Source organism: Lepidochelys olivacea, assembly GCF_965140295.1.
Source record: "Lepidochelys olivacea isolate rLepOli2 genome assembly, chromosome: 5".
NCBI classification, from domain to species: Eukaryota; Metazoa; Chordata; order Testudines; family Cheloniidae; genus Lepidochelys; species Lepidochelys olivacea.
Window position 1 is genome coordinate 71,163,232 of NC_140415.1, and position 24,522 is coordinate 71,187,753.

General features: G+C 38.8%; 1 protein-coding gene across 1 annotated transcript in view; it reads left to right on the forward strand.

Moving 5' to 3' along the window:
- Positions 1 to 24,522, forward strand: part of WDR36 (WD repeat domain 36) — a 61,668-nt gene that overhangs the window by 26,136 nt on the left and 11,010 nt on the right. Inside the window, exons 10-19 of the mRNA XM_084629688.1 lie at positions 2,827 to 2,892; positions 6,308 to 6,391; positions 9,894 to 10,048; positions 13,374 to 13,488; positions 14,869 to 15,034; positions 15,322 to 15,430; positions 16,380 to 16,459; positions 21,449 to 21,556; positions 23,088 to 23,185; positions 24,149 to 24,291. Of these exons, the coding sequence (XP_084485814.1) occupies positions 2,827 to 2,892; positions 6,308 to 6,391; positions 9,894 to 10,048; positions 13,374 to 13,488; positions 14,869 to 15,034; positions 15,322 to 15,430; positions 16,380 to 16,459; positions 21,449 to 21,556; positions 23,088 to 23,185; positions 24,149 to 24,291 (1,124 nt within the window). The remainder of the gene's footprint in view (positions 1 to 2,826; positions 2,893 to 6,307; positions 6,392 to 9,893; positions 10,049 to 13,373; positions 13,489 to 14,868; positions 15,035 to 15,321; positions 15,431 to 16,379; positions 16,460 to 21,448; positions 21,557 to 23,087; positions 23,186 to 24,148; positions 24,292 to 24,522) is intronic.

Consider the following 24,522-nt stretch of genomic DNA (forward strand, 5'->3'; position numbering starts at 1 on the left):
ATGGCTTAAGAACTCTAGAGCCACCTTAAAGTCCTTGGGTTTGTACATAGTGCTTTCTGACTGGGGAAGATCTCAACATCAAGAGAGACACTGATTTCCCTGCCCCTCTCCCCACCCCCACTCCATCTGCTCGACATTACCTGTCAAAAAAGAAGTCCAAAGGTTTTAGGTGCAAGCCTCTCCCTTCTGCTGCTTCAGCTTAAGATATCCAGGAAGTACCAAGCAGTCATTTTGATGGCCCTGTTGAGGTTGCCATGCCATTCTCCGTCACTCCAAATCCATATTCCCCCACCTTTGCAAACAGTCTGTCCTGCTTCCTCAGTGCTTGGTTCTGAACTACTTCAGACCTGTGGGTTTTGAACACTGTGGAGATGGGATATACTCTCCAGTTTGCTTCTACCCCTCCTTCACAACTTCCCTCCCTGCCCCCCTCAGGGATCACTCTCACAAGGAGCACCTCTTTCAGGAGGTACAATCTCCCCTTTGGTTGGAAGCTGCAGGGTAGGTTCCATGTGATCTCAGAGGGAAGGGGTTTTATTTGGTCTGAGACCCTCTTACCCTCCATCCCTTTGGGATGAGGATAAGAGGGTCTCAGACCAATCTTAGACATGTGTCAATTCAACAAATTCTTGAAAAAGATAAAGTTCTTCAAGTAGTGTCCTTATGGGTGCTCCACTCTAAGTGCACTTGCGTCCCCAGCGCCTTTGATTGGAGATTTCTCATAGCAGTGTCCATTTGTCCCACACATGTGTTACCTAGCCTTGTGCTATGTGCCATTGTTACGTAGCACTGTGTGGGCAAACTGCCCTCAGTTCCTTCTCAAGCACCTCAGCCTGAGATTGAGCCTTTGTCATTGTCCATGTTGCGTTTTAGCTCAACTGTGTCCCCTTAGCTCTTTTTGTAGTTAGTTTATTATGGTTAAGGCTACATTTTAGTCATTAGTATTTTTAGTAAAAGTCATGGACCATTCACGGGCAGCAAACAAAACTTAACAGCCCGTGACCTGTCCATGACTTTTACTATATACCCCTGACCAAAACTTGTGGGGCAGAGAGGCAGCACACAGCCTGGGCCCCCCACTGGTGCTGGGGGACCTGCAGGGCCGGCAGACTCCCTACCTGGCTCTTCTTCCGGGGCTTCCCGGAAGCGGCAACATCCTACTCGCTCAGCTGCAGGCACCACTCCTGCAGCTCCCATTGGCCGCGGTTCCCGGAGAATGGGAGCTGCGAAGCCAGAGCTCTGCACAGAGGCAGTGTGCAGAGCTGCCAGGCCATGCCTCCACCTAGCAGCTGAGTGAGGGGGATGTTGCCACTTCTGGGGAGCCCTCCATGTAAGCACCATCCAGAGCCCGCCTCACCCCGTCCTGTGCCCTGCCCCCTCCCACACCCAAACTCTGCTGCTGCTGTGGGGCGCGGTGGCCCAAGATTGCCCCAGCAGCCGCCAGTGCAACTGGTGCAGGGGCTGCCTGAGCTCCCCCTGAGCCAGGCATACTGGCTGCTGCAGAAGTCACAGAGGTCGCAGAAAGTCACAGAATCTCTGACTTCTGTGACAAACCCACAACCTTAATTGTAGTTAGTAAGTAGTAGTAGTTTAGTTTAGAAAATTTTTTGCTAGATAGTTTCTCCCCTCCTGGGCATTTTACTTTACTGGGAGGGTATGCCTGGTTCTCTGAGTTTCAAACGTTGCCTTTCGTGCCAGGAGGCAGTCCCAGTGAGTGATGGACACTCCTGCTGCATCCGTTGCCTTGGGGAAATCTCACATTTCCCAAAAGTGCAAACTTCAGTCTGGCATTAAAACCTAGAGTCAAGAAAAAAAATAGGGAGATCAAACTTGGACACCTCATGATGGAGACCTCGCAGCACCTGGCTTCTGACCCAGGCCAGGGGACCCCCCAGTCTCCAAATAAGTCTGATGCCTCCAAGCCACATTCCTTGAGGGTATCTAAGAGGAAGACCCAAGATTCTTCCCATAAGACTCCCAAAGACCGTCCCTTGAGTTCTCCAGGTTGGAATTCTCCCTTTCAGAAGTTGTGGTTTCTGGTGACTCCAGCCACTTTGGCACTCATTGCTCTCCAGCCTGGTATGAGTCTGCTAGTTCCTCAGGTACCAAGGGCACTGTTAGACCTAAAGACTCTAAAGTCTGGGGCTCATATAGATCATTGATCTGTGAGGAACCTTTCAAGCACTTACGTCTTGGTGCAGAGGGACTGGGCTCCCTGCCCCAGACTCCTGTCATACAATCCTGGTTTTCTTAATACAAGCTATCCTGCACATAACCTTCCTAAGTCCCATGTGCACCCTTGGTCTCCCCAACCCCAAAATTTGCCACTGAATCCCCACTTATTTGACTTGCTCCCCTGCTCCCGAAAGAGTCTTCTCCTGTAATGCCCATCCCCTGCCAGGTACCGTCCCAACCCCATGCAGCCTTGCTTTCACTCATCTCTGCTCCTTTTTATTCCCTTCCCGGCACGTGTTGGTTTGGTTGATTTGTGTACCTTAATTGTGTTTTGATGCCTTAGTCTGTTTTGGTTTCTTTAAAGGTTAACTTCTATTAATTTCCTGGGTTTGTAACACCTGTTTTGGGATAACTGTAAATTTCTGGGGGGTTTTGTACCTGTAAATTTGTGCTTCTAACCCTAACTCCAGGTTATTTTGTTTTTGTCTGGGTTTATTGTGTATCAAGATTTGGACATAAACTGCTTTACCATTCCTGTAGCATTCTGGTTTATCATTGTTCAAATGTCTGTTTTTGATTTTTGTGACTTGGGCATAAGCTGATATTGTTATGGGTAGGTATTTACTTTTCTTTTTCTTAATATTCCATCAGGTCAGGATGGAACCTTGCAGTCTTTTTCCACAGTGCACGAAAGGTTCAATAAAAGTTTAGGACGTGGTAAGTAGTACAATGAATGTACAAATGAAAGGAATAAAACATTTTTTAATTATGTAAAAATATAGTTTGAAAAATGAGATGACTTTGTTTTTCTTATTTCTACAAGTACCAAAGCATATCCTGTAGGGCACAGTGAGCTTCAGTGCACATTTTACATACCGTACATGTGACTGAAGTGTCTTTGTGTGGTAGTATAGTTAAACACTTCAGCAAATAATTCTAATTAATTTAAAGACTGACTTTTTTTAGAACTATGTCATGGGAAATAATTTCTGGTTCTTGTGATATGAATTATTTTGTATTAGTGGAGTATAGAATAGTAGGCATTTTTTCTATTTTAATTTTTTACATATTTAATATTAAAATTTCTCTCTTCCCCCTCACCCTTTAGATTGCATCTCTTAAATCTGGCTGTCCACTTCCTCTTCTCACTTTCCAACAGCATCTCGCAGCTGGTTGGGTGGCTTTCAAGCATATTCCCCTGCGCCCCTCCCCCTCCACCCCCCACTGGTGGGACTACATTTTGGGAATATGCTGTGTTCCTTATTTAGCCTCTTAACAAAAATAATCTTGAAAGTAACCTTTGCTGCATCTGAGGGACTTGCTTTTCCACTAACTGAAAGTACATAATGGGGATACAAATGTGCATAGATACAAATAATTGTAAAAGTGGTCATCTGGTGATGTCATAAATTTGTTTTCTGGGGAATTTGTTATACTTGTGATATCTAAGTACATTAATAAGTTAAGCCTTACACCATCCTGAGAAACATGAAGTATTATCCAAATTTTACCTAAGAGGAACTGAAATTCAATTAAGACTTTGCTAAACTCTCACAGGAACTTCAGATTTCTTGACTCACAATCTAGTGATTAACACAAAAGAGTTGATTTCCTGCTCCAATGTAAAAATAGTATATAACATTTCTGAAAAGATCGAAGGTACCCACCACACAGAAATGGCATTTAAGAAGAGTTAGTTGCAGAGTCAAGCACTCAAAAATTAGGAAATGCGGGAATTAAACTTGCCTGTGTAATGTTTGCTTGGTCCCCTTTTCTAGTATTACATGCTATATTTCTCCACAGTACCTCTGCCTCATTAAATGCACAGAATGGATGGTGCTTACTGAATGAGCTTCTATTCCATATTTTGTTTTCTCATTGAATTTGTGGCCTTTGGCCTTATTTACTGCACACTATTCAAACCCTGCTCTGAAGACAGAAGTGTTAATTTCATTGTAGGCTTTTCTGTGGTGCTCATCCCTCTAGTATCTGAGTGTTTCATAAACATGAATTAATTGTCATAGTTCCCGTGGGAGGTGAGGGGGTGGCATTATTCCCTTACAGATGAGGAACTGAGGCACAGAGATAGTGAGATTAAAAGCATTCACTAATTTTGAAATTCCTAGGCGAGATATTTCAGCACACGTAGCATTTTATAGAAATATGTATTTAAAGCTCAGTTCCCATTGACTTCAGTAACAGCTGTGTGTGCTGAGTTCAAGGGTCTCAAGTCAGACTCCCAGGAACACATGAGGAATACATAGTTAGTGACCACCTGTGAAAAGTTGGGTTTATGTGGCTTGTGCCGCATGATACAGACTCTGACAGAGGCTGGGATAGAATCAGTTTTTTTCCAAGGAAGCATTCAACTGCCTTAATTATGAGACTGTCCTTTCTTTTCCTGAAGTCTCCTGCCTCCTTTACTGCACACCTTCCAACGACAGCCACTGCAACAAAGAGTACGGGAATGCTACAGAACACATCTTCATTCACTACACAAACCTGATTCATTGCCAGAGCACTATCTATCTGGTGCACTGAATGACAATAGTATGTGATCATGTCATTAAAGGCTGTATCCTAATGCATATGCACACAGATGTTGAATTATTTCCTAACTTTCCAGTGCTTGACTCTGCAACCTTTTATAGTGTTTTAATGTAGTTTTTTTGCATGTAATCGCCTGGCTTTTTAAAAAGCAAACTAGAAAAAAGTAGAAATGCTAACACATGAAATCATACTGATCCCTGCATGATTCATCAACAGGATTTGGACCTTTAGATCCACAGCACAGACCTGCCACCTGAATGAATGGAGTATTTGATTATATTGGCTGGTCTACCATTACTAAGGGGTTTGATGCACACTTTGCCAGTGGGTTTCAGAGATTTGCTGACAGAGAGGAATATAGAGGCTTGTGAATCTTGCATTCAGTTCCAGGTTCTGGAGTGGAGAGTGCAGTAGTAGAGAGCCTTTTGTCCCCGGTCCCCCAGGAAGCCTGACCACTCACCTCTCCCTGGCTCCCAGTTCCAGTTCTTTCCCTTTCTCCCTTCTTCTCCCCCCCCCCCCCGACCCCCCATCCCCTGACAACTCCTTGTCCTAATCTACTTCATCTGTCCTCACCACTAGTCCAGCTCTTGTTCCCTCTGCAGTGGAGTTGGGCTGCTACTTCATGCTGTTTGTGGGCTCCAGCAGGGAGATCATCAAGAGCACAGGAGAGCTGCCACAGCAGCTTCTGGCTGCTGAAAGGAGCAGTTGAGGAAAAGTCCTGCTTCAGCCCAATACAGACTCTCTCTTCTGAGAGTTTAGCTGCCAAACTCTTAGAAGTTGCTACTGACAATGTGTGAACTGTTTTTTTTTCAAAGGCTTTATAACTTGGCCAAATTTAGTGAGATTTTACCAGGAACAGCAAAAGGCGCATCCCAAACATAAGAATGGTCTGACCCAGTATGGCCAATGGTCCATCTAGCCCAATATCCTGCCTTCCAACAGTGGCTAGTGCCAGACACTTCAGTGAAAATGAACAGAACAGGGCAATTTGAGTGATCCATACCCTGTCATCCAGTCCCAGCTTCTAGCAACCAGAGGTCCAGGGGCATCCAGAGCATGAGACTGTGTCCTGGACACGAGTGCAACAGCCCCCCTGCATGCTAAATTTCAAGTCATGGCTCCAAAGCATGGAGGAACTGGAGCGTCTCAGAAAAATGATTGGAGGAATTTTTTAACATGGGCAAAACGATTTGTTTCTGTAATCTCAATCTCAGAAATGGCTGAATGGTTTGTGCTGAAACTTTCCCAAACAGTTCCACCAGAGGCAGACATTCAGCATGAAAAATCTTACTCTGAGCAGTTAGTGTGGCAAAATTTAAGCAATTGAAAACAAGGTCTTTATAGTGGGAAGTGCTGGGCAACTTTATAAGCAGTGCTATGAGTTTTGCCCATTATGACTTTAATGTTAAAAGTTTCAATTTGTACATTTTAGAAATAAGTTTTTTAAACAAAAAATTAATGTATTCTATATTTTTGCTGTGAACTTTACATTTAGTAGATTGTTTATACCTTAAGGAAAGTTTGTGGCTGCATATATTTTTAACTGACTGAGAGTTGCTGACATTTTTCTGGTTTTTTAAAGGTTCCATAAACAAAAAGAAATCAAAAAGGAAAGGTCTTCAGTATGATACAATGGCCCTTCCACCTATTACTGCATTTGCAACAGGTAGGTAATATTTTATGTCATATGTAGGAGAGAGTCGTTCCTCTGCTCACAGGAACCTGCTTCTTCAATTTTACATTTTTGTAACTTATTCAAAAATTTACTAATTTATCAGAAACCCAAATTAATCTTTTTGAGGAGATATATTAAATTGGTACAGCTCTTCAAATACTGAACGGTGACTAGCTGGGTAACAAGGTGGCATTTTTATATAAATTGTGCCTTCTGAGTACTCTCAATAGAGCTACAGACTCAATACAGATGTCTAAGAGTGAACTGGATTTTACTCTGGCTCATGCATCATCGGAGTTAACTAAATTTTGATTGGAGAATCTTTATTGTTGCTGATACACAAGTCAGAAACCCCTTAACTTTCTTTATATTCTCCCGACTGAATTTGTAGGACTAGCAGTCAGGGGGACCAGCTGGGAGAAATTCCTAGTGTAAGGAAATAGCTATTTGTGATTAACACGTGTTCATGGCATAGTTAAATTATCTTACTGTTACTAATGTGTGTATCCTGCATTGTCAGTAAAATTGTATGTAGATGAACATATGCAGAGAAATATTTCAGTATTTTTTGATAGTGCCTACAATATGATGATTCTCAGACTGGATTTTTTTTGTCATGTTAATACATTAAAAGGATTTTCTCCTTAAGAGTAAGGCCCCAATAACTCATCCTCTTGCACCAGAAGCAAAAGCAATTGTAGTTGCAATTGCATTTTAACAATGTCAACACATAAATAGCCTACATATTGTAAAAAGACAATGTTCAATTATAATTTGTGTAATTTTAAAGCTTACATTTTGGTTGTTCATATATTGCATAACACACACTCCTGGTTTGGCTCTTTCAGTAGTAATTGTTACCCATTGTTTTTGTAATTGCTATCATAGTGCTATATTCAATGTCCTTAAGTTCCTTAAACTTGTTGACCTAGTTGGCCACGGGTGAAGGTCTTTCAAGAGTATTAAAATATTTAAAATTCATCTGATGTAGAATGTGCTCTAATCGGTAAAGTTACTGGAGTGGGAGCCAAGAGACCTAAGATCTATTCCTAGCGTGGCTGTTGACCTACTGTGTGACCGTGGGCAAATCACTCCACATCTCTATACTTCTGTTTCCCTTCCTGTGCATTTTTCTTGTCTATTTAGGTTATATTGTTTGACTATACTTGCGGTTCATTTTTTAAAATGTTCGAGACTAAATAACTGAACTTAGCCAAATTTATTGTTTGAGACAAAGCAGTACAATACAAAAAGGAGACCCTCCTTCCAGGAAACAGATTTTTGCAGCGTGTTCCCCTTACGCAAAAGGTGTGCTTCAAAGGTAGCATTTCAGCTAGTAGTATTTATAGTATGATTTGACAAGTTACAAAACTTTTTATACATCACTTAAACTCTAAGTTTAACCTATTAGTTTGTGCTAACGTTGTCCTTCGTTCCTCTTACACTTGCCTTTATTTCGTTTTGAATACTACATTCCAAGTGTTAAATTTAGGCCTTAATATAGGTTGTTAATTTCAATTTAATTTTAAATAGGTCTATTTAAAAAAAAAAAGAACTTGTGTGTTTTTAAAATAAAATTGGAATTTTAATTTTTTAAATCTATTTTTATCCACACCGCTGTACCTACTTCCTAACTGAATTTGGTACAAAGTATTCATGCATTTTTGCTTAGACAGGTTTCCTATTTTTCTAATGCCAAAGCTGACTTCAGCTTTGCAAAGTGTTGTGGGGTGCTTGACATGCGTGAACAGAATTGTGGGAAGAGCATAATACACTCAGCTAACATAACTTCCCAACACCAATACATATCATGCATATTTTATTAATACCATGCACATAATACCTATTAATGTGGTGTATGCTATGCCCAACATATATGTATTGGATAACGATTATAAGCTCTTTGGGACATTGGTGACCTCATACTATGTGTTTTGTAGAGCATCTTTCGCAGTGGGGCTTTGATCTCAGTTGGGGCCTGTAGGTGCTACTGCAATAGAGAAAATTAATAATAAAATCAAATTGGTGAACTTTCACATCTTGTTTTTGAGAGAATATAGGGACGAGATGCCTACAGACAATGCACCCTTACCTTCTTGGTGGGCAAAACGAAAATCTTATCCTCCAGTGAGTTGTTAAAAAATTTTTTTTTAAACATTGCTGGTTAAATTAAAAAGTGCAAACCGCTATCATATTAAACATTTATGGGGGATGTATTATAGAAATTTGTACCTCCAGTTTTGTACATTACATAGCTGGAGTAGTGTAACTTAAGTTGACTTACTGCAATAGTGTAGACATAGTGTGAATAACGTAGTTGGAGTCGACGTAGTGTCACTTACTACGATGTCTACTCCGAGCAGGGTCGACTCACCTTAGTCTTGCTCCCAGTGGAGTACCGGAGTCAATCGGAGAGTGCTCTGCAGTAGATTTCAATCTCCCGGGCCTTTAACTAGCAGTTTTCAGAAGCATGAATTTCACTTTGCTTTTCTTTCATTTCAGTGTCCAATGTTGTGCAGACTGATTTGTTCAGTTAAGCCTAGTAAAAGGGTACAACAATGTGCATACAAATCTATTTAAAAGATTAAAATTGAAATTTTTTTTTAAATTTAAATATAGGGTTTTGGGTTTTGTTTTTTTTTAAATAGACCCATTTAAAATTAAATTGAAATAGGCCTTAATATAGGTTGTCAAACTTCTTATCTATTAATTATTTAGATTGAAATACAAAAAACAATATAAAGCAGTACATGTTTGCTGCTAAGTTTTAAAGAAATTGAAACTACTGAACTGGTGGAAGTCATTTGCTAAGTGTCTGGAACCAGAGTTAGTTCAAGTGCTAACCAGTTTTTGACAGCAGTAACCTTGTCTGCAGGTGAAAAGAGAATATTTTCTTCATTTCGGTTTATTCAACTAGTTCAGTTCAATGGTTCATTCAAAATTAAGAAACCAGTTGGGAGTTTAAAAAGCAAGAGAGCTTGGGTTGTTTTTTGTTTTTCTTTTCAAAGGTATGAATAAAAACTAGCTGAGAGGTTGAAATCTACTAGTTCTAAAATCTTGAAGGATGTAGTGATCAGAAACAATCAGTTAAATTAATTAAATACAACAGATACTTCCTTTGTGTAATAAATCGTTTTAAATGTAAAACATGTTTTGATAACATTTTTTTAAATGTATGCACCCTGGTGAACAGAATGCTCACAAATCTAGATTGTGGCAATTTATATCCTAGTGGTGAGAATGTAGCTTCCTTATGTGGTTCAGGTTTATTAAAATCTCCACAAATATTTTTAAAATATTTTTTTAGCAATGTTTACTCTAGTTTTTTTGTTTTTTTTTTTACCGTAGCCCTTTGACTAGTCAATGAAAATATAAAATTGCAATGGCTTTGTTACATAACGGATTTTGGAACTAATGTTATAAATTGTGATGTAAGAATCTCTCTCACTTCAGAATGTCAGTTTCTGGAGTAACAATTTGGATTGTATTACAGAGATAGCACGTCAGAATGACTGGGATGGGATCATTGCTTGCCATCAAGGTTATATAACTTGTACAACCTGGAACTACCAGAAAACTTCCATGGGAGCCCATAAACTGAAACCAAAAGCATTCAGCAAAAACAAGCCTCTTGATGTATATGCAACAGTAAGTGTGATTTTTGGGGTAATCTTATTTCTATTTCTATGCCCTATTGTGGCATGGCTGCTAATTTGCTATCCAATTGCACAGAAACTGAATACTTAAAACCAAGAACCATTTGGTAAAGATCTAAATAAGCCTTGTAAAATTCTACTTATCATCTACATTGGAGTTAATAATTTTTTATAAGTGAATAAAATAATAAAGTAAATGCTAACTATTTCAATCTTATTTATCTTGAAACTCCAAGTTATCTAAAATTATCTCCTGAATCAGAAATACATGGGGGAGGAAAACAAAGTTTGGTTTTATGAGCTCCAATTATTTGAAGATTTGTAGTTACTTCAAAGACATTTAAATAGTCATTGTGTACCTTTGTTCCTCTCACTTTCATCTTTGTTTATGGTGGGAGAGAAGATTTTGTGCCTGGGCTTGTAAACTGTCATGACACTTTTGTAAGGGTAATGTTAAGCAACAGTTTCTCAAGATTAACACCTTTGAAAATGATCGGTATATTTCTAAGTTGCATGCAAAAAAAGTACATTAAAAGAATGTTAAGGGCGCAAAGTCAAGCACTCAAAAGTTGGGAAATGCCAGATTTAGGATTGCACATGTAGCCTTAATTCTGCCTCATTGATATCCAACCTGTGTACTGAATAAGTACATGTACTAAGTCTGGGTGGAGGGAGCCCTTCTCAGTGCTCTCTAGTCTAAGCCTATAGGAGTTGGGGCAGATTCTGCCCCATATGATGCCCACAGAGGAGGGAAAGTGAGGCTTGTGTTGTGTGCCTGGTCCAGAGAAAAGTGTGGTTGGGGAGTAGACATGGACCCCCTTCCTTACTCCTCTTGCCCCCACTACTTTGGCAGCTCCCAGATGTTCCAGTGTGGGTGGGTGTTGGTTGGGGAGTGTAGCTTCTACTTGGGTAGAAACATAAACCAGGCTTAGAAGCTTCCCGTTAAATTTTGGCATCCTGCCAAAATAATAATTTCCTGAGGAACCCAAGTGAGAGAAGGAAAATGGTGATTCTTTCTTAAAACAATTTATCATGGCTACATCTGAGTGGAATTTCATGGGACAAAGAAAAGACACTTCTCTAGTTAAGGGCATTCATTTCTGCTGAATTTCAAAGGCCTGCTGCAAACTATGGAAGTGTGAGGGCTTCTCAAAGAAAAGTTCTTAATCCTTTATAATGGAAAGAGTTAGGCAACCTAAATATAGGGATTGCTGCTATTCTTTCTATAATGACTTTCCTGAACTTAGTTCAGAATAAATTTTTTATTTTCTGTTTTGTTTTCTCTTATGCAATATCACTAATCTCTGCCCACAGTTAGTTCTTTTCCATTTGGTAACAGGAATTGATGGTAGTTTGAGGTAAGTGCATATAATAGTTCTATCAGCAAGAATAGCAACCAAAATACAGAGTGCTTAGTACAAATGAGTGTGAAATCTTTTCCAACCTAATAAGTAAATATATTGCTAAGCAGATAGATCAGGCTTCTTCAGACATGGATAATTTAGACGAGAATTCTTTGTACAATAAATCTTTGCTTAACGTTGTAGTTACGTTCCTGAAAAAGGCTACTTTAAGCGAAATGATGTTTAGCGAATCCAATTTCCCCATAAGAATTAGTGTAAATGGGGGGGGGGGGGGGTTAGGTTCCAGGGAAATATTTTCGCCAGATAAAAGGCTATTTTATATACATATATACTCTCACATATACACAAAATAAGCTTTAAACAGTTTAATGCTGTACACAGCAATGATTGTGAAGCTTGGTTGAGGTGGTGAAGTCAGAGCGTGGAAGAGGTGGGATATTTCCCAGGGAATGCCTTACTGTTAAATGATGAACTAGCAGTCGGCTGAGCCCTCAAGGGTTAACACATTATTGTTAATGTACCCTCACACACTACAAGGCAGCACGAATGGAGGGAGGGGAAACAGCATGGCAGAGAGATACAGAGACATGTGTGAGAGAGAGAGAGTGTTGCGCATTGCCCCATTGAGTATACTGACCCTACTCTAAGTACATTGCCTTTTTAAATAGATTAGCAAATTGAGACAGCAGCTGCTGCCAGCAAGCTCCCTCCGTCCTGAGCCCTGTCGTGTCCCCCTCCCGTGGAGATAAGTACAGAAGCAAAGCGCGGGTAAGGGGGGTAGGGAGACACCTGGCATTAGCACTCCTCTCCCCCCCCCCCATCACCTCTGCACAGCAAGCAGCGGGAGCAGCTCCAAGGCAGAGGGCAAGAGCAACACATGGCAGAGTGGGGAGGGACAGCTGAACTGCCTGTCAGTTGATAACCTGCTGGGAGGCTGCTGCACAGGGAACTTAGGGGAGTGGAGAGCTGATGGGCGGGTTGCCAGTCCACCCGGGTTCCAAGCCCCCCACCAGCTAGCTCCACTGGGCTGCTCTTTCTGCAAGCAGTGGACAAAGCAGACAGCTGCCAAACAACGTTAGAAGTGAGCATTGCACAACTTTAAACGAACATGTTCCCTAATTGATCAGCAATGTAACAACTTTAACCGGGACGACTTTAAATGAGGAGTTACTGTATATATTGAAGGGGGTAATCAGTGGTGCATCAGGGAACTTACAAGTTATCCCATTATAGGAAAATAGCTAGCTAACTCTATTGAATTTGGTGGCGGTAGGTGAGCTCACAACTCCAAATACACTGGGTATAACTATTAGATTGGATTGTGTGTGTATCCAGACCCCTATTTGTGATGTCTCTTCCTTCTTAAGTTCTGGGTTGAAAGATCTAAAATGTAAACTCTCATCTCTTTTCTGCATGCATCGTAGTTGATTGTTTTCAGATACTGTTTCTCCATTTCTAGCACCAAAATCTGGTGGCAGCAGACTTCGAAGTTAACTTCCCTAGCATGTCCTTTTGTGCAATGGAGGGCTAATCATATAGATTTTGTTTTTTTTAGGTTACATTGATCATACCATATAACAGGCATTAAGATGTAAATGTTGTTTACAATTAGTGAGGTGGCTATGAGAATGTCGCTAACTTGTTTATTTGTGTACTCTCATCTTCATTGCTTACTCTTTCTGCCACGTGCTCATTTTTATCATAACTTCTCTCAAGAAAGCAAATATAGCTTTCCTTTCTGTGTGGGAGAAGGTAAACCATCTTTTATGTTAATCTTAAAACCACAAGAAAATTGTAATATAGAGATTTTTAAGATTTTCCTTTTTCAATATGAGATGCTTTGTAATTGCTGTATATAGACAAGCACATCTACAATTAAACATATTATTTTTCTTTGCTAATGACCTATGTGTTTTAAGTTCCTTTCTCTTTTTTTTTTTCCTCCCTTCAAAGGTAGTTGACATTACTTCATGTGGAAACTTTGCTGTAATTGGGCTTTCAACAGGACATGTAGATGTATACAACATGCAGTCTGGCATTCATAGAGGTCATTATGGAAAAGAAAAAGGTGAATTTTTTTTTAATTACATCCTAAGAGACTAGCTGCAAATCGAAATACTTTTATTGTTGTTTCTGGGTGGAATGCAGGAATCTTGCTATTGAAGCAACAGGTGGCTGAGATTACTGTACAGTTGTCTTTTATTCTCTCTGGGTGAGGGACAACAACACTTCCACTACTGTGGATAGTTGTGGAGTTGGCATCTATTTAATTTTAAGTAACATAAACTTGTTGGTTATCAAATGTGTTGGGTATAAAATGATGGCTTTGATTAGGCTTGTGGCTATGCACATCATATCCCTCATGACCTGCTCTGTTCTACTTCCCTAGCAGAACGCCAAATTCTTGTACATGTCAGTATGCTCCCTGCTCCAAAGAGAATGTAGGGATAGCATGCATGCGTGCAGATTGTAACCTAGCCCAGTTCTTTGGGTTTGCTGTTGAATTGCTCTCTTGAAAAGTTGTGACTCTAGTTGTGTTGCACCCTTGTTTCAGACAACTGACTTCTGATCCAAATACAGAACAGACATGTTAAATGAGATGTTACGGTTGGAGCAAGTTACTTTTAGGCTAGATTTGGGGCCCTTCAACTTTGGCATCTAGTTTTAAGTAAGATGTTAGTGGAGGCTGGGGAATGAGTTAACCAGTGGTTTCTCTGTACCCCAAGAGCGACGCAAGACAGTTTAAATGTTTTTTGGTAATACTTGAAGTTCTACATTGGGGATAGAAAAGCTGCCAGCCTTTTAAGGCTTTTCCTCTCTAAAAGTTAATGAAGTCTTAGTGCCTTCCTGCTTATATTATTTGTTCGCTGATTATTGCCATATATTCTATACTTATATGTGGATTTACCAATTTTCATAACAGGAAAACCTACATCAGGAATATATATAATTCAATGTCTCAAAATTTCAGTGTCCTATTAGTGGCAGAATAGGAAGGTAAAGTAATTAAAAGCAATTCAGAAAACCAAAATTGCAAATTCAGAATCATGATTTTCAAGCAAATAATGAAGACTAATATTCTGCTTTGTGTCAACAACATGAAAAATTGTTCAGTTAAAACATTTTGAATTGCCATCTTAATCTTGTTCATAGCATATATTTTTTGTATATCTCACTATGTCACACTAATGCTTAGTTATAGGTACCTTAATCAAACAGAATTGGCCTGTGTACAGATGGAAAGTCCTGATTAAGTATATAAACCTATAATATTCAAGTAATAGTTGTCAGGGGGCTTTACTATTGTTTGTCCGATACCTTCCTCTTATTTAAATATCTGTCCTTCGCTCCGAAAGGACTTAGATGCACCAGTAATTGGCACTATATAGGTACCTAAGATTGGTGTAAAGCCCTGAAATGTAATTTATTTTTTTCTTTTGGATTAAAGCACATGAAGGTCCCATTAGAGGGGTAGCAGTGGATGGATTAAACCAGTTGACAATCACAGCTGGAAGTGAAGGATTAATTAAATTCTGGAAGTTCAAGACCATGGACCTAGTTTACTCTGCTAATCTCTCTTCTTCTCCAAGTGCAATGCTGCTTCACAGAGACAGGTGAGAATCTAAAACTTTTTCAACTACAGCTTTGGTTGTTTTGTTGTAGCCTTAAAGTCCAAGCCTCTAATAAAAGTTCATGACAAAAGTCTTTCATTTCCTAACATTTTAAGCTAGAAATGACTATTTGTCCTGCAAGGAGCTTTTTATATTGCAGAAGAAATGGAAACTTATCTTGCTTAGGAAATTTCAGTAGAACATAAAATTTTGTCAGGTAATATTAGGATATTCTTGTCTGTTTTATCTCTGAATATTAACTGCTAATATATACTACTAATTCTTTCCAGTGGCATTCTGGGAATTGCCTCAGATGACTTTGGCATTAGCATTTTGGATATAGAAACAAGAAGGATTGTCAGGAACTTCTCAGGACACCACAGCCAGATTAACGACATGGTGACTATATACTGTACATATTTGCCTGCACATGATCTGCAACAAAAGTTAATTCAATTTGAGGGTGATAGGTTTGTTTTCTGTATATAACAAATAATAAAATATAAATGTGCGTTTAAGTTGGATCCTTTCTTGTTGTGTTCAGCTGCAGAAGCCAAAAAATTCAGGGTTACCCCTTTGGAAACCTCAACCATACATGTGTATATGTCCTCTTAAGAATTAATATAGTTTTTTGATTCAGATGCTCAATGTTCAAATAGTAAATATAGAAATTTTAGCTCACCAGTACAGATTTGGAATTTTATTACCAAAGGACAGACAGTTTAAAGAATGAATGTGTGTGAAACCTTATTTTTTTTGTTCTTAATCAAATGAAAATTTAGAAGTAACGTAACAGATATTTGAGGTCACAGTGGTGGTGTTGAGGGCAGCAACTGGGAAGCTATCCATCTCTTCAAAGTCTGTATTGGCACAAGAGATTCCTTACAAACCAGAAGTATAAACAGTAGTTTTAAGCATCAATCATTACATAGCTATATGTGTTTATTATACAGCACATAAGAGTGACCTGCTGATGTGAATTAGATATGTTTTCAGAATGCTGTCAGGATTTGTATTCAGTTACTAATTTATTCCAAATACCAAGAGATGAGTACGTCTCTGATGTTGATGTCTTTTGTTTTTATTTTTCTTTCACGTTTTGTGGTGAATATCTGTCTGTGTGCACAAAAGTGAGGGCCTACAAACATAATATGGGTCACTGCACTTATACAGTATCCTGCTACACCCTGGCTTTTCTAGCCTTAGGTCTCCTATAATCAGAGACTATCAATTTTGTTGTGTGGACAAATGTCTGCTTGGACTGGGATGAAACCATCAGCTATCTCTTATGAACTAAAGCAGGATGTGTATGCTCTAAAATACTCATTTGGATATATTATTATTATAGGCTTTCAGTCCTGATGGCCGTTGGCTAATAACTGCATCAATGGATTGCACCATTAAGACTTGGGACCTCCCATCTGGATGGTAAGTCAATTTAAGTACTGTAGCAGAGAGCTCTTACGTGCATATGAATTCCATGCATTAAACCACAAAAAAGACTTGGTGCGTTGACTATTTCCCTTAAACCTACACTAATCAAAAAGTTGATATTTGTTGAAAATTAGTATTTGAAACTGACTTGTTTTGTCTGGTATTAATAATTTTTATAGCCATTTTATGAAGCTCTTGTAAATGGGAATTTATAGTAAATTATATTAGTATAGTATAGGCAGTGTTTGAAGCCTGACAGTGAAATTGTGAACAATAAGACTCTTTGTTTTTTTTACTTTCAAGCACATGTACAATTGAAAAAGTTAGGTCAATTTTACTTTGATAATAAAACCATATAACCTTATGTTCTGCTTTCCTGAATGGTGCTTCATGTCAATGCAAAACACTTTGTAAATTCAAAAGCATAAAATGACTGTGTTATCATGTCTGTAGTATCAAACACTACGTTAAGATTGCAAATCAACTTTAGTTTTCCATTTCTACTTGCTTATAAACTTCCTGAAAATTTCTCCTCTGCTCAAAAGTGAATATTCTGCCCTGGCTGTTCAGTTTTGGCTGAGAAGTACACAGTATAATTCAGGAGATGGGAAAGATAGGCCCAAAGGTGACTTCAGACCCCCTTTGTGCTTTCCTGATCTGGGTTGATACCTTAAAGCATGTCTACACAGCAAAGAAAAACCCATGGCTGGCCTGACTCGGGCTCATGGGGCTCAGACTGTGGGGCTGTTTCATTGCTGTGTAGACTTCTGGCCGTGGGCTGCAGCCCAAGCTCTGGAACCCTCCCACCCCGCAGGGTCCCAGAGCGCAGGCTGCAGCCCGAGTCTGAAGTGTACATGGCAATGAAACAACCCCATGTCGCAAGCCCCTCGAGCCCAAGTTGGGCCAGCCACAAGTTTTTCTTTGCTGTGTAGATGTGCCCTTAGTGTAAGTTAAAGAAGCCTAAAGGCTAGGCTTCTCTGACTGCAGCTGGGTCCCAATTGCTCAAAGGTTTGCCTTGTTTTGTTGCTATGACAGTATTAACTGAAAATTACTTACCTTATGAAGTCTTTCATTTAAAGTACATGATGTGAGTTGTATCATAGAAAGATTGGTCAATAGATTGTTGAAAATCATGCCTCAAGTTAGAGACCAAAAGGTTAATAGATGAATTAAATTTAGAGCTTCTCTCCTCAAAGCTATTATAGATTCTTAATGTTGATTTCATTTCTTATTAAAGAAATGACTTGGAAAAGTATATGATAAAGTTTTTAAAGGCAATCTAAGACCATCACTGCACTTGCCTTGAGGGTTTAGCTTGTTTAACATTTGCATCTGTCGCTGTAGTACATAGATGCTATTATATTTTATAATATATATTGGAGATAAGAAGACAACAAAATAACTCTAGCAAAATTCTTGTTGATATGGAATTTAAGTAAGTACATTACATATTCTGTCTGAAAAAAAATTAGGGTAATTTATCTTGCTTGGAATTTAGAGAGATGGTTTTGCTCTTGTATAGGCAGAGGAAAATACTGAAATAGAGCAATGATGCTCATTAAAAATTCAGCTGCAGATCTTACTTTCCCTTAGTATGGTTAGGAATTAATAAATGGAAGAGTTTAGATAGGAGCTATTTTACACATACAAAAACAATTGCTAACTTTGAAGCTCTACTTAAGAAAAATCAGATTTAATTTGATTCAAAAACATCAATCTTTTACAAGTTATGATACATCCATGTTTAGTGTGCACTCTGCTGTCCACTCATTGAGTACGTTGTGTATAAATTCTATTGTAATCTGAATGATGTTTAAATGGTTTCCTTAAATTTCACAGAAATTGATGATCCATCTGTGACTAATTGTATGTAATTAGTTACGTAGCTTTTGCATGCAAGTTAGGAAGTGTAATTTGTGCAAAAGCTATTCCAGACAAGAAAATTTTAGTTGATGTAACTGTATACAAATTTCTCTTCTTACTCAGCGTAGCTTGGACAGACAAATTAAGAGTACAGGACATGTAAATTAACATTAATCTGGGTTATTTTTTTAACTCTCTCTAGCATTGAACTTTTTCCTAGTGATCTCAGTATGCGCTAACACATCCTTCTGCCCCTCCCAGCCTAACTCACCATACTTACGTTTCCTTTTTGAGTGCTTATGGATTCTCTCCTTGCAAGAGACAGTGTGTTTATACAGGCATCTGCAGGGCTTCTTTTGCTCTTCTCCCCACATTCACTGCTATGCTTCTGCTCTTGTGCTGCTGGGCTGCTCTGTTGGAAATCCCATGACCTGGCTGACTTCCTCCATTACAGATTTGTTTTCTCCTCTTTCAGTTCTCCCATCTTCCTTGCTAAACAACTCTACTACCACAACTTAATTAAACCTCACACCCACGGTCCCAGGTGCGTTTTTGTTACCTTTTGGCTCACTGCTCAAACCCTCTGCTCCTCATATGCCCACTTCTCTCTCCACCCAGGAGCTCTCTGATTTCTTCTACAACTACTCTCATCTTTCTCCGTTGTCATAGATGGAGAAGATTCCCTCCACTCACCTCAGTGACCCCATCACGTCTCCTGATCTCCCTTGTACCCACTCTTGTCCCTTCCCTTTCGGCTCTTTCCTCTCACAATACAAGCATGTTCTAGACTCTCAGAAGTGTAGGACTGTAAGGGACTTCAATAAGTCACCTAGTTCAGTCTTCTGCACTTAAGGCAGGACTAAGTAATAACCAGACCATTCCTGACAGGTGTTTGTTTAACCCAGTGGCTCTCAATCTGTCCAGACTACTGTACCCCTTTCAGGAGTGTGATTTTTGTCTTCCGTACCCCAAATTTCACGTCACTTAAAAACTACTTGCTTACAAAATCAGACATGAAAATATAAAAGCGTCACAACACACTATTACTGAAAAGTTGCTGACTTTCTCATTTTTACTGTATAATAAATAAATAGGACTAAAAATATTGTGTGTACATTTCAGTGTATAGTATATAGATTAGTATAAACAAGTTGTATGAAATTTTAGTTTGTACTGACTTCGCTAGTGCTTTGTATGTAGCCTGTTGTAAAACTAGGCAAATATCTAGATAAGTTGATGTATCCCCGGAAGACTTCTGTGTACCCCCAATGGTATGCATAACCCTAGTTGAGAACCACTGGTCTAACCTGTTCTTAAAAACCTCCAGTGACAGAAATTCCACAGCCTCCCTAGGCCAATTTTTTTCGGTGCTTAACTATCCTGACAGGAAGTTTTTTCTTAATATCCAACTTAAACCTCCCTTGCAATTTAAGCTCATTGCTTCTTGTCCTGTCCTCAGACATTAAGGAGAACAATGTTTCATCCTCCTCCTTTTGTAACAACCTTTTATACACTTGAAAACTATTATACTGTCTCCCACAGTCTTCCCTTCTCCAGACTAAACCCCCCCCTCCCTTTTTTTTTCCCCTCCCATCTTTTCTCATAGGTCATGGTTTCTAGACATTTAATCATTCTTTTTGCTCTCTTCTGGATTTTCTCCAATTTGTCCACATCTTTCCTGAAATATGGCACCCAGAACCGGGCACAATATTCTAATTGAAGCCTTATAAACACAGATTGGGTGAAAGAATGAGTTGTCATGTCTTGCTTACAACTTTCCTGCTAATACAGGGATGGGCAAACTTTTTGGCCTGAGGACCACATTGGGGTTGCGAAACTGTATCGACGGCCGGGTAGGGAAGGCTGTGCGGATTTGTTCACTACAACACTGATTCATTTACTAAGCACTGTCTCTCCTACACCATATAGAATAAAGCAGTGATTCTCAAACTTTTGTACTGGTGACCCCTTTCACATAGCAAGCCTGAGTGTGACCCCCCCCCTTATAAATTTAAAACACGTTTTAATATATTTAACACCGTTATAAATGCTGGATGCAGAGCAGGGTCTGAGGTGGGGGCTGACCCCCAGTTTGAGAACCCCTGGAATAAAGAGTTTGTTTTTTTTTTATTTGAAAGTGCATATGAAGAAATGCTCATTAAAATAACTTCAAATTCCTTGCTTAGCAAGGAGCTTCTTGCCATACTGTGCAGATTTTGAATTTCAGGAGAGGTTGTGGAAAGTGGTGTATACACATGATCAGGCTCTAACAGTGTAACTTAGGTAGGATAAAAAATATTTGTCTTGGGAGACATGTGCTTGTGTGACCAGTTAAAACTGTATAATGAGTTTATTATGAGGTGATGGGCTGTTAAATTAAACTGGATATTGCCTATTTAGTTTATTTCTATTTTCCTCTTCATTGTTGTCAAAATAACAGTTGTAGTTGAGGTTTTTAAAAAATACAAAATCCAATTTTTTTAAATCTATTACAAAAAAACAAAACATTGAATTTTCCTCTCCACAAGTTATGATGGGAGAAAAATGAGAGAATCCAAGTACAGTTGAGGATGCCATGCTGATTTTAATGTTTAGCTGGGAGATGCTAACAGTGTTTTTATGCCACATAAGGTAGCACAAGCTAGCAATCAGTGGCAGCCCATTGGTGGGAGCAGGGGGAAGTGAAAACAAGATGAGAGCCCAAAAACGGTGTGTCTATTTAGATGTAACTGACAATATAAAATGTACTTTCTTGCCCCTAAAAACCAATTTAGTAGTAAAACTGTGGAATTGGCTGTGGAGAAATGGATTCTTGACTTCCACAAAATATGTAAAACTGTGTGTAGGGGGCACTTAACTTTATTATACTGCCTCAAAAAAGAGGTGACTTAAAGTAATAAAGATTAATAAGTGGTTTTAGTGTCATCCACCTGCTAAAATACACACAGTTTATTGGATTATTTGAAAAAATCTAGTTTGTCTGTATGCTTCCATAATCTGAGTGCAAATGTGAAAATCACATATGTTTTCATAATAAAATGTTAAGAAAATGAATTCATTGTCCTGTATATAATCCTGTTTGTGTGGGTTGTTCTTTTTTCTTTCCTTTTTTCCCCATAGCCTCATAGACTGTTTTTTGTTAGACTCAGCAGCTATCAGCATTTCTATGTCTCCTACTGGAGACTATCTAGCTTCATCACATGTAGATGATCTTGGAATTTATCTATGGTGAGTACATAATACATTTTAATAAATATTCAGAAATATACCTATTTGGGCACAGAATTATGGAAATTGGAGATGGGAAAAAGGCCTCTTGAATTACCCTATCCTTCTACTGCAAATTAAGAATTGTTCCTTTAAGTATATTCTCCATTATTTTGTCTTCTCCAGTTAAAAATTCTCAAAAGGCTTCCATTCTTAGAGGGACAATTCTACCATTAAATATCTCATGATCTAGACACTTTTCCTAACAATCAGCTGATTATTTTCCTTTTTAAAATTTTCTCCTCAGTACTGCTTAGTCTCAGAAGGAGAAAGAGGAGCAGAAAGCCCAGTAGCTCAGGATGGTTCCGCTCCCTCCTTCCCTGTCCCCTCTAATGGAAGGCTCCTTTGCTTCTTCCTCCCTTCCTTGCAACACCCAGGGAAGGGAGAGAGGAGGCCCTGCTGCAACCCATCGCCCACCAAGCCTGGGAGGAGGAGGGTATGGAAATGCAGGAGCTATCGGAGGACCAGTTGAGAGGTTGTGGGGGGCAGAACAGATGCGAGAGCAGAATTGATGGAGGGACTAGGGAGACAGGATTGATTGGGTGGGTTGGAACAATATGAAGTGCTGCACAGATATAGGGGTGGTGATAGACTTCCTCCCTGTATTAAATCACTTTAAAAACTGCCAATATATCAATACTGGCAAACTATCCTAGTGCAGAGACAGCATACACCAGCAAAAAGGTCCTTTTGTTGAGTATAACTTATACCATTTCCCAGCGTGAATTAAGCTAAACCATTCAAATGGACTTAATTTTGCAGGTATAGCTGTATCTACACTAGGGCTTTTGTCAGTATAGCTAGGTTAGCAAAAAATATATATTTTAATCATCATGACTATGCCAATAAAACATTTTAAGTATAGATTAGGCCTTATTTGTCACAAGCTTCCCTCATACACATTTCTGCTGGTCATAGAAATTGAGGGAATAATTGCTATTTGATGATGATAATCATAATTTGGGAAATCGTTGTACAAGCAGTGTAAATGTAAAGCACTTTACAAACATTAAGCCTAAAAACTGGAGGGTAAGTCTACCTTTTTAGAGAGAAACCGCAAAGATTAAGCGAAGTTGCACAGTAACTGAGAGCCAGAAATCCCAGCTCTTGTCCTCCACTCAACATAATAAACACACATTCTGGGGAACGAGAAATTTAAGATGTGCTGCAATTTACACAGTAGTAGAAATAATGCCATTTGTAGTGATGGCTTGTTGGTCTTGAAATGTGCTTTTGCAGCATGATTTTTAAAAGCATGGAAGTTATTTTTCACTTGTACCAATATTTTACAGAAAACTTTTTCCAAGTTTTAGACTTTCTCTGTTAGTTTTTGTAGAGATGAGTGAATCTAATCTTGAGAAAGAAAGTCAGTGATTTGTCATATTGTAGTAATATCAGAAGTTTAAAAAACAGTTTAAAATAATTGTCCACATGTTTGTCTTGAAAAAAAGTCAAATGATGTTTTTAATGTGTCTCTGTCTCGATTATTCAGGTCCAACCGTTCCTTGTATTCACTTGTTTCTTTACGGCCACTTTCAGCAGATTATGAGCCTTCTGTAATAATGCTTCCTGGAACTTGCCCTACACAAGGTAATCCTGAGATGAAAGAGGCTTATTCCTAGTTGTGTAATGAACCTCAAATAGCAGACTTTTAATTTTCTCAGTGTAAATTCAGTATTTTTGACCATAAAGAAATTAATGTAACAGGAAAAATTTGCTTATAATTAAAATAAGGACTCTTTTCTACCATCTCTGGGGAAATTACTGTTTTAAAATGTAACACACTAACCTTAGTCCCTAAAATTAGTTCCTGCTTCTGGATCACATGACTTGCTCAGTCACACAGGGAGACTCAGGCAGACATAGGGACAGAACCCAGATCTCCTTACAGTGCATTAATCATAAGACCATCTTTCCTTTCATGTATGTAATTGTATGCATATTTGTGTGTGAGCAATTCTATAAATATTGTACACACTTCAGTAGATGAATAGAGTCTAAGGATTATCAGCAGAGTCCCATAATCAGTAAACATTTCCCTTCCCCTTCTCTCGGTTGTCCCTGTCTGCTTCTCCACACACAGAGATCATAAATGAGTTTGCTGCCATAATATATATTTGGATTATCAACAGCTACTCTGAAAGGCACATGTAACTGTGCTAGCCAATCACTTTTGTTGTTTAATATATTACACAGTTAGTAACATCAAATATTTGCGTCTAATATTTTTGTTCATCCTGTCAACATTTTAATAGTAGTCAAGAAACTAGAAAAAACTGTCAAATTTAACTTTATTTTGATCTAATGCAGCTGATCTCAAATTAAATTTGGTCAGACTGGTACCTGAACAATTTTTTTAATCTTTTCAGGTTTCCCTGATTCTAGATTACCTATAATAGTTTGTCATTGTATTAAATAAAATTTAATATTTCAACAAAGTATTTAAAAATATCTCTAGAACTCAAATATATTTTCATGTAAACATCATACATCAGTGCTGATATAACTTGTTTTGGTTTACATGTGTTTATAAATGAAATTTGTCTCTGAAAGATGTGGACATCACAGGAGATGAAGAAACAAGCAATGAAATGATTGATTATAATTCACCAGCGCAATTGGAAGAGCAGTTAGTGACCTTGTCAGCACTGTCTGAATCAAGATGGAAAAACCTCCTCAATCTTGATGTTATCAAGGTAATATTACATGCACACCTCATCGTGAAAAGCTTTTATTATTGTGGCCTCTGGGCCAGAACTTGTGGTCCTGTCCCACCTACTTTGGACAGTTCTGGTAGCACAAGACAAGACAGCTGACGTAACCAGTTGCCTTAGGACTCCTTTGGAGTGGAGGGACTCCCTGGATGGTACAGGAATTGCATAAGGACTCTTGTATCACTACCTCAGCCACTATGGCCACTACACTGG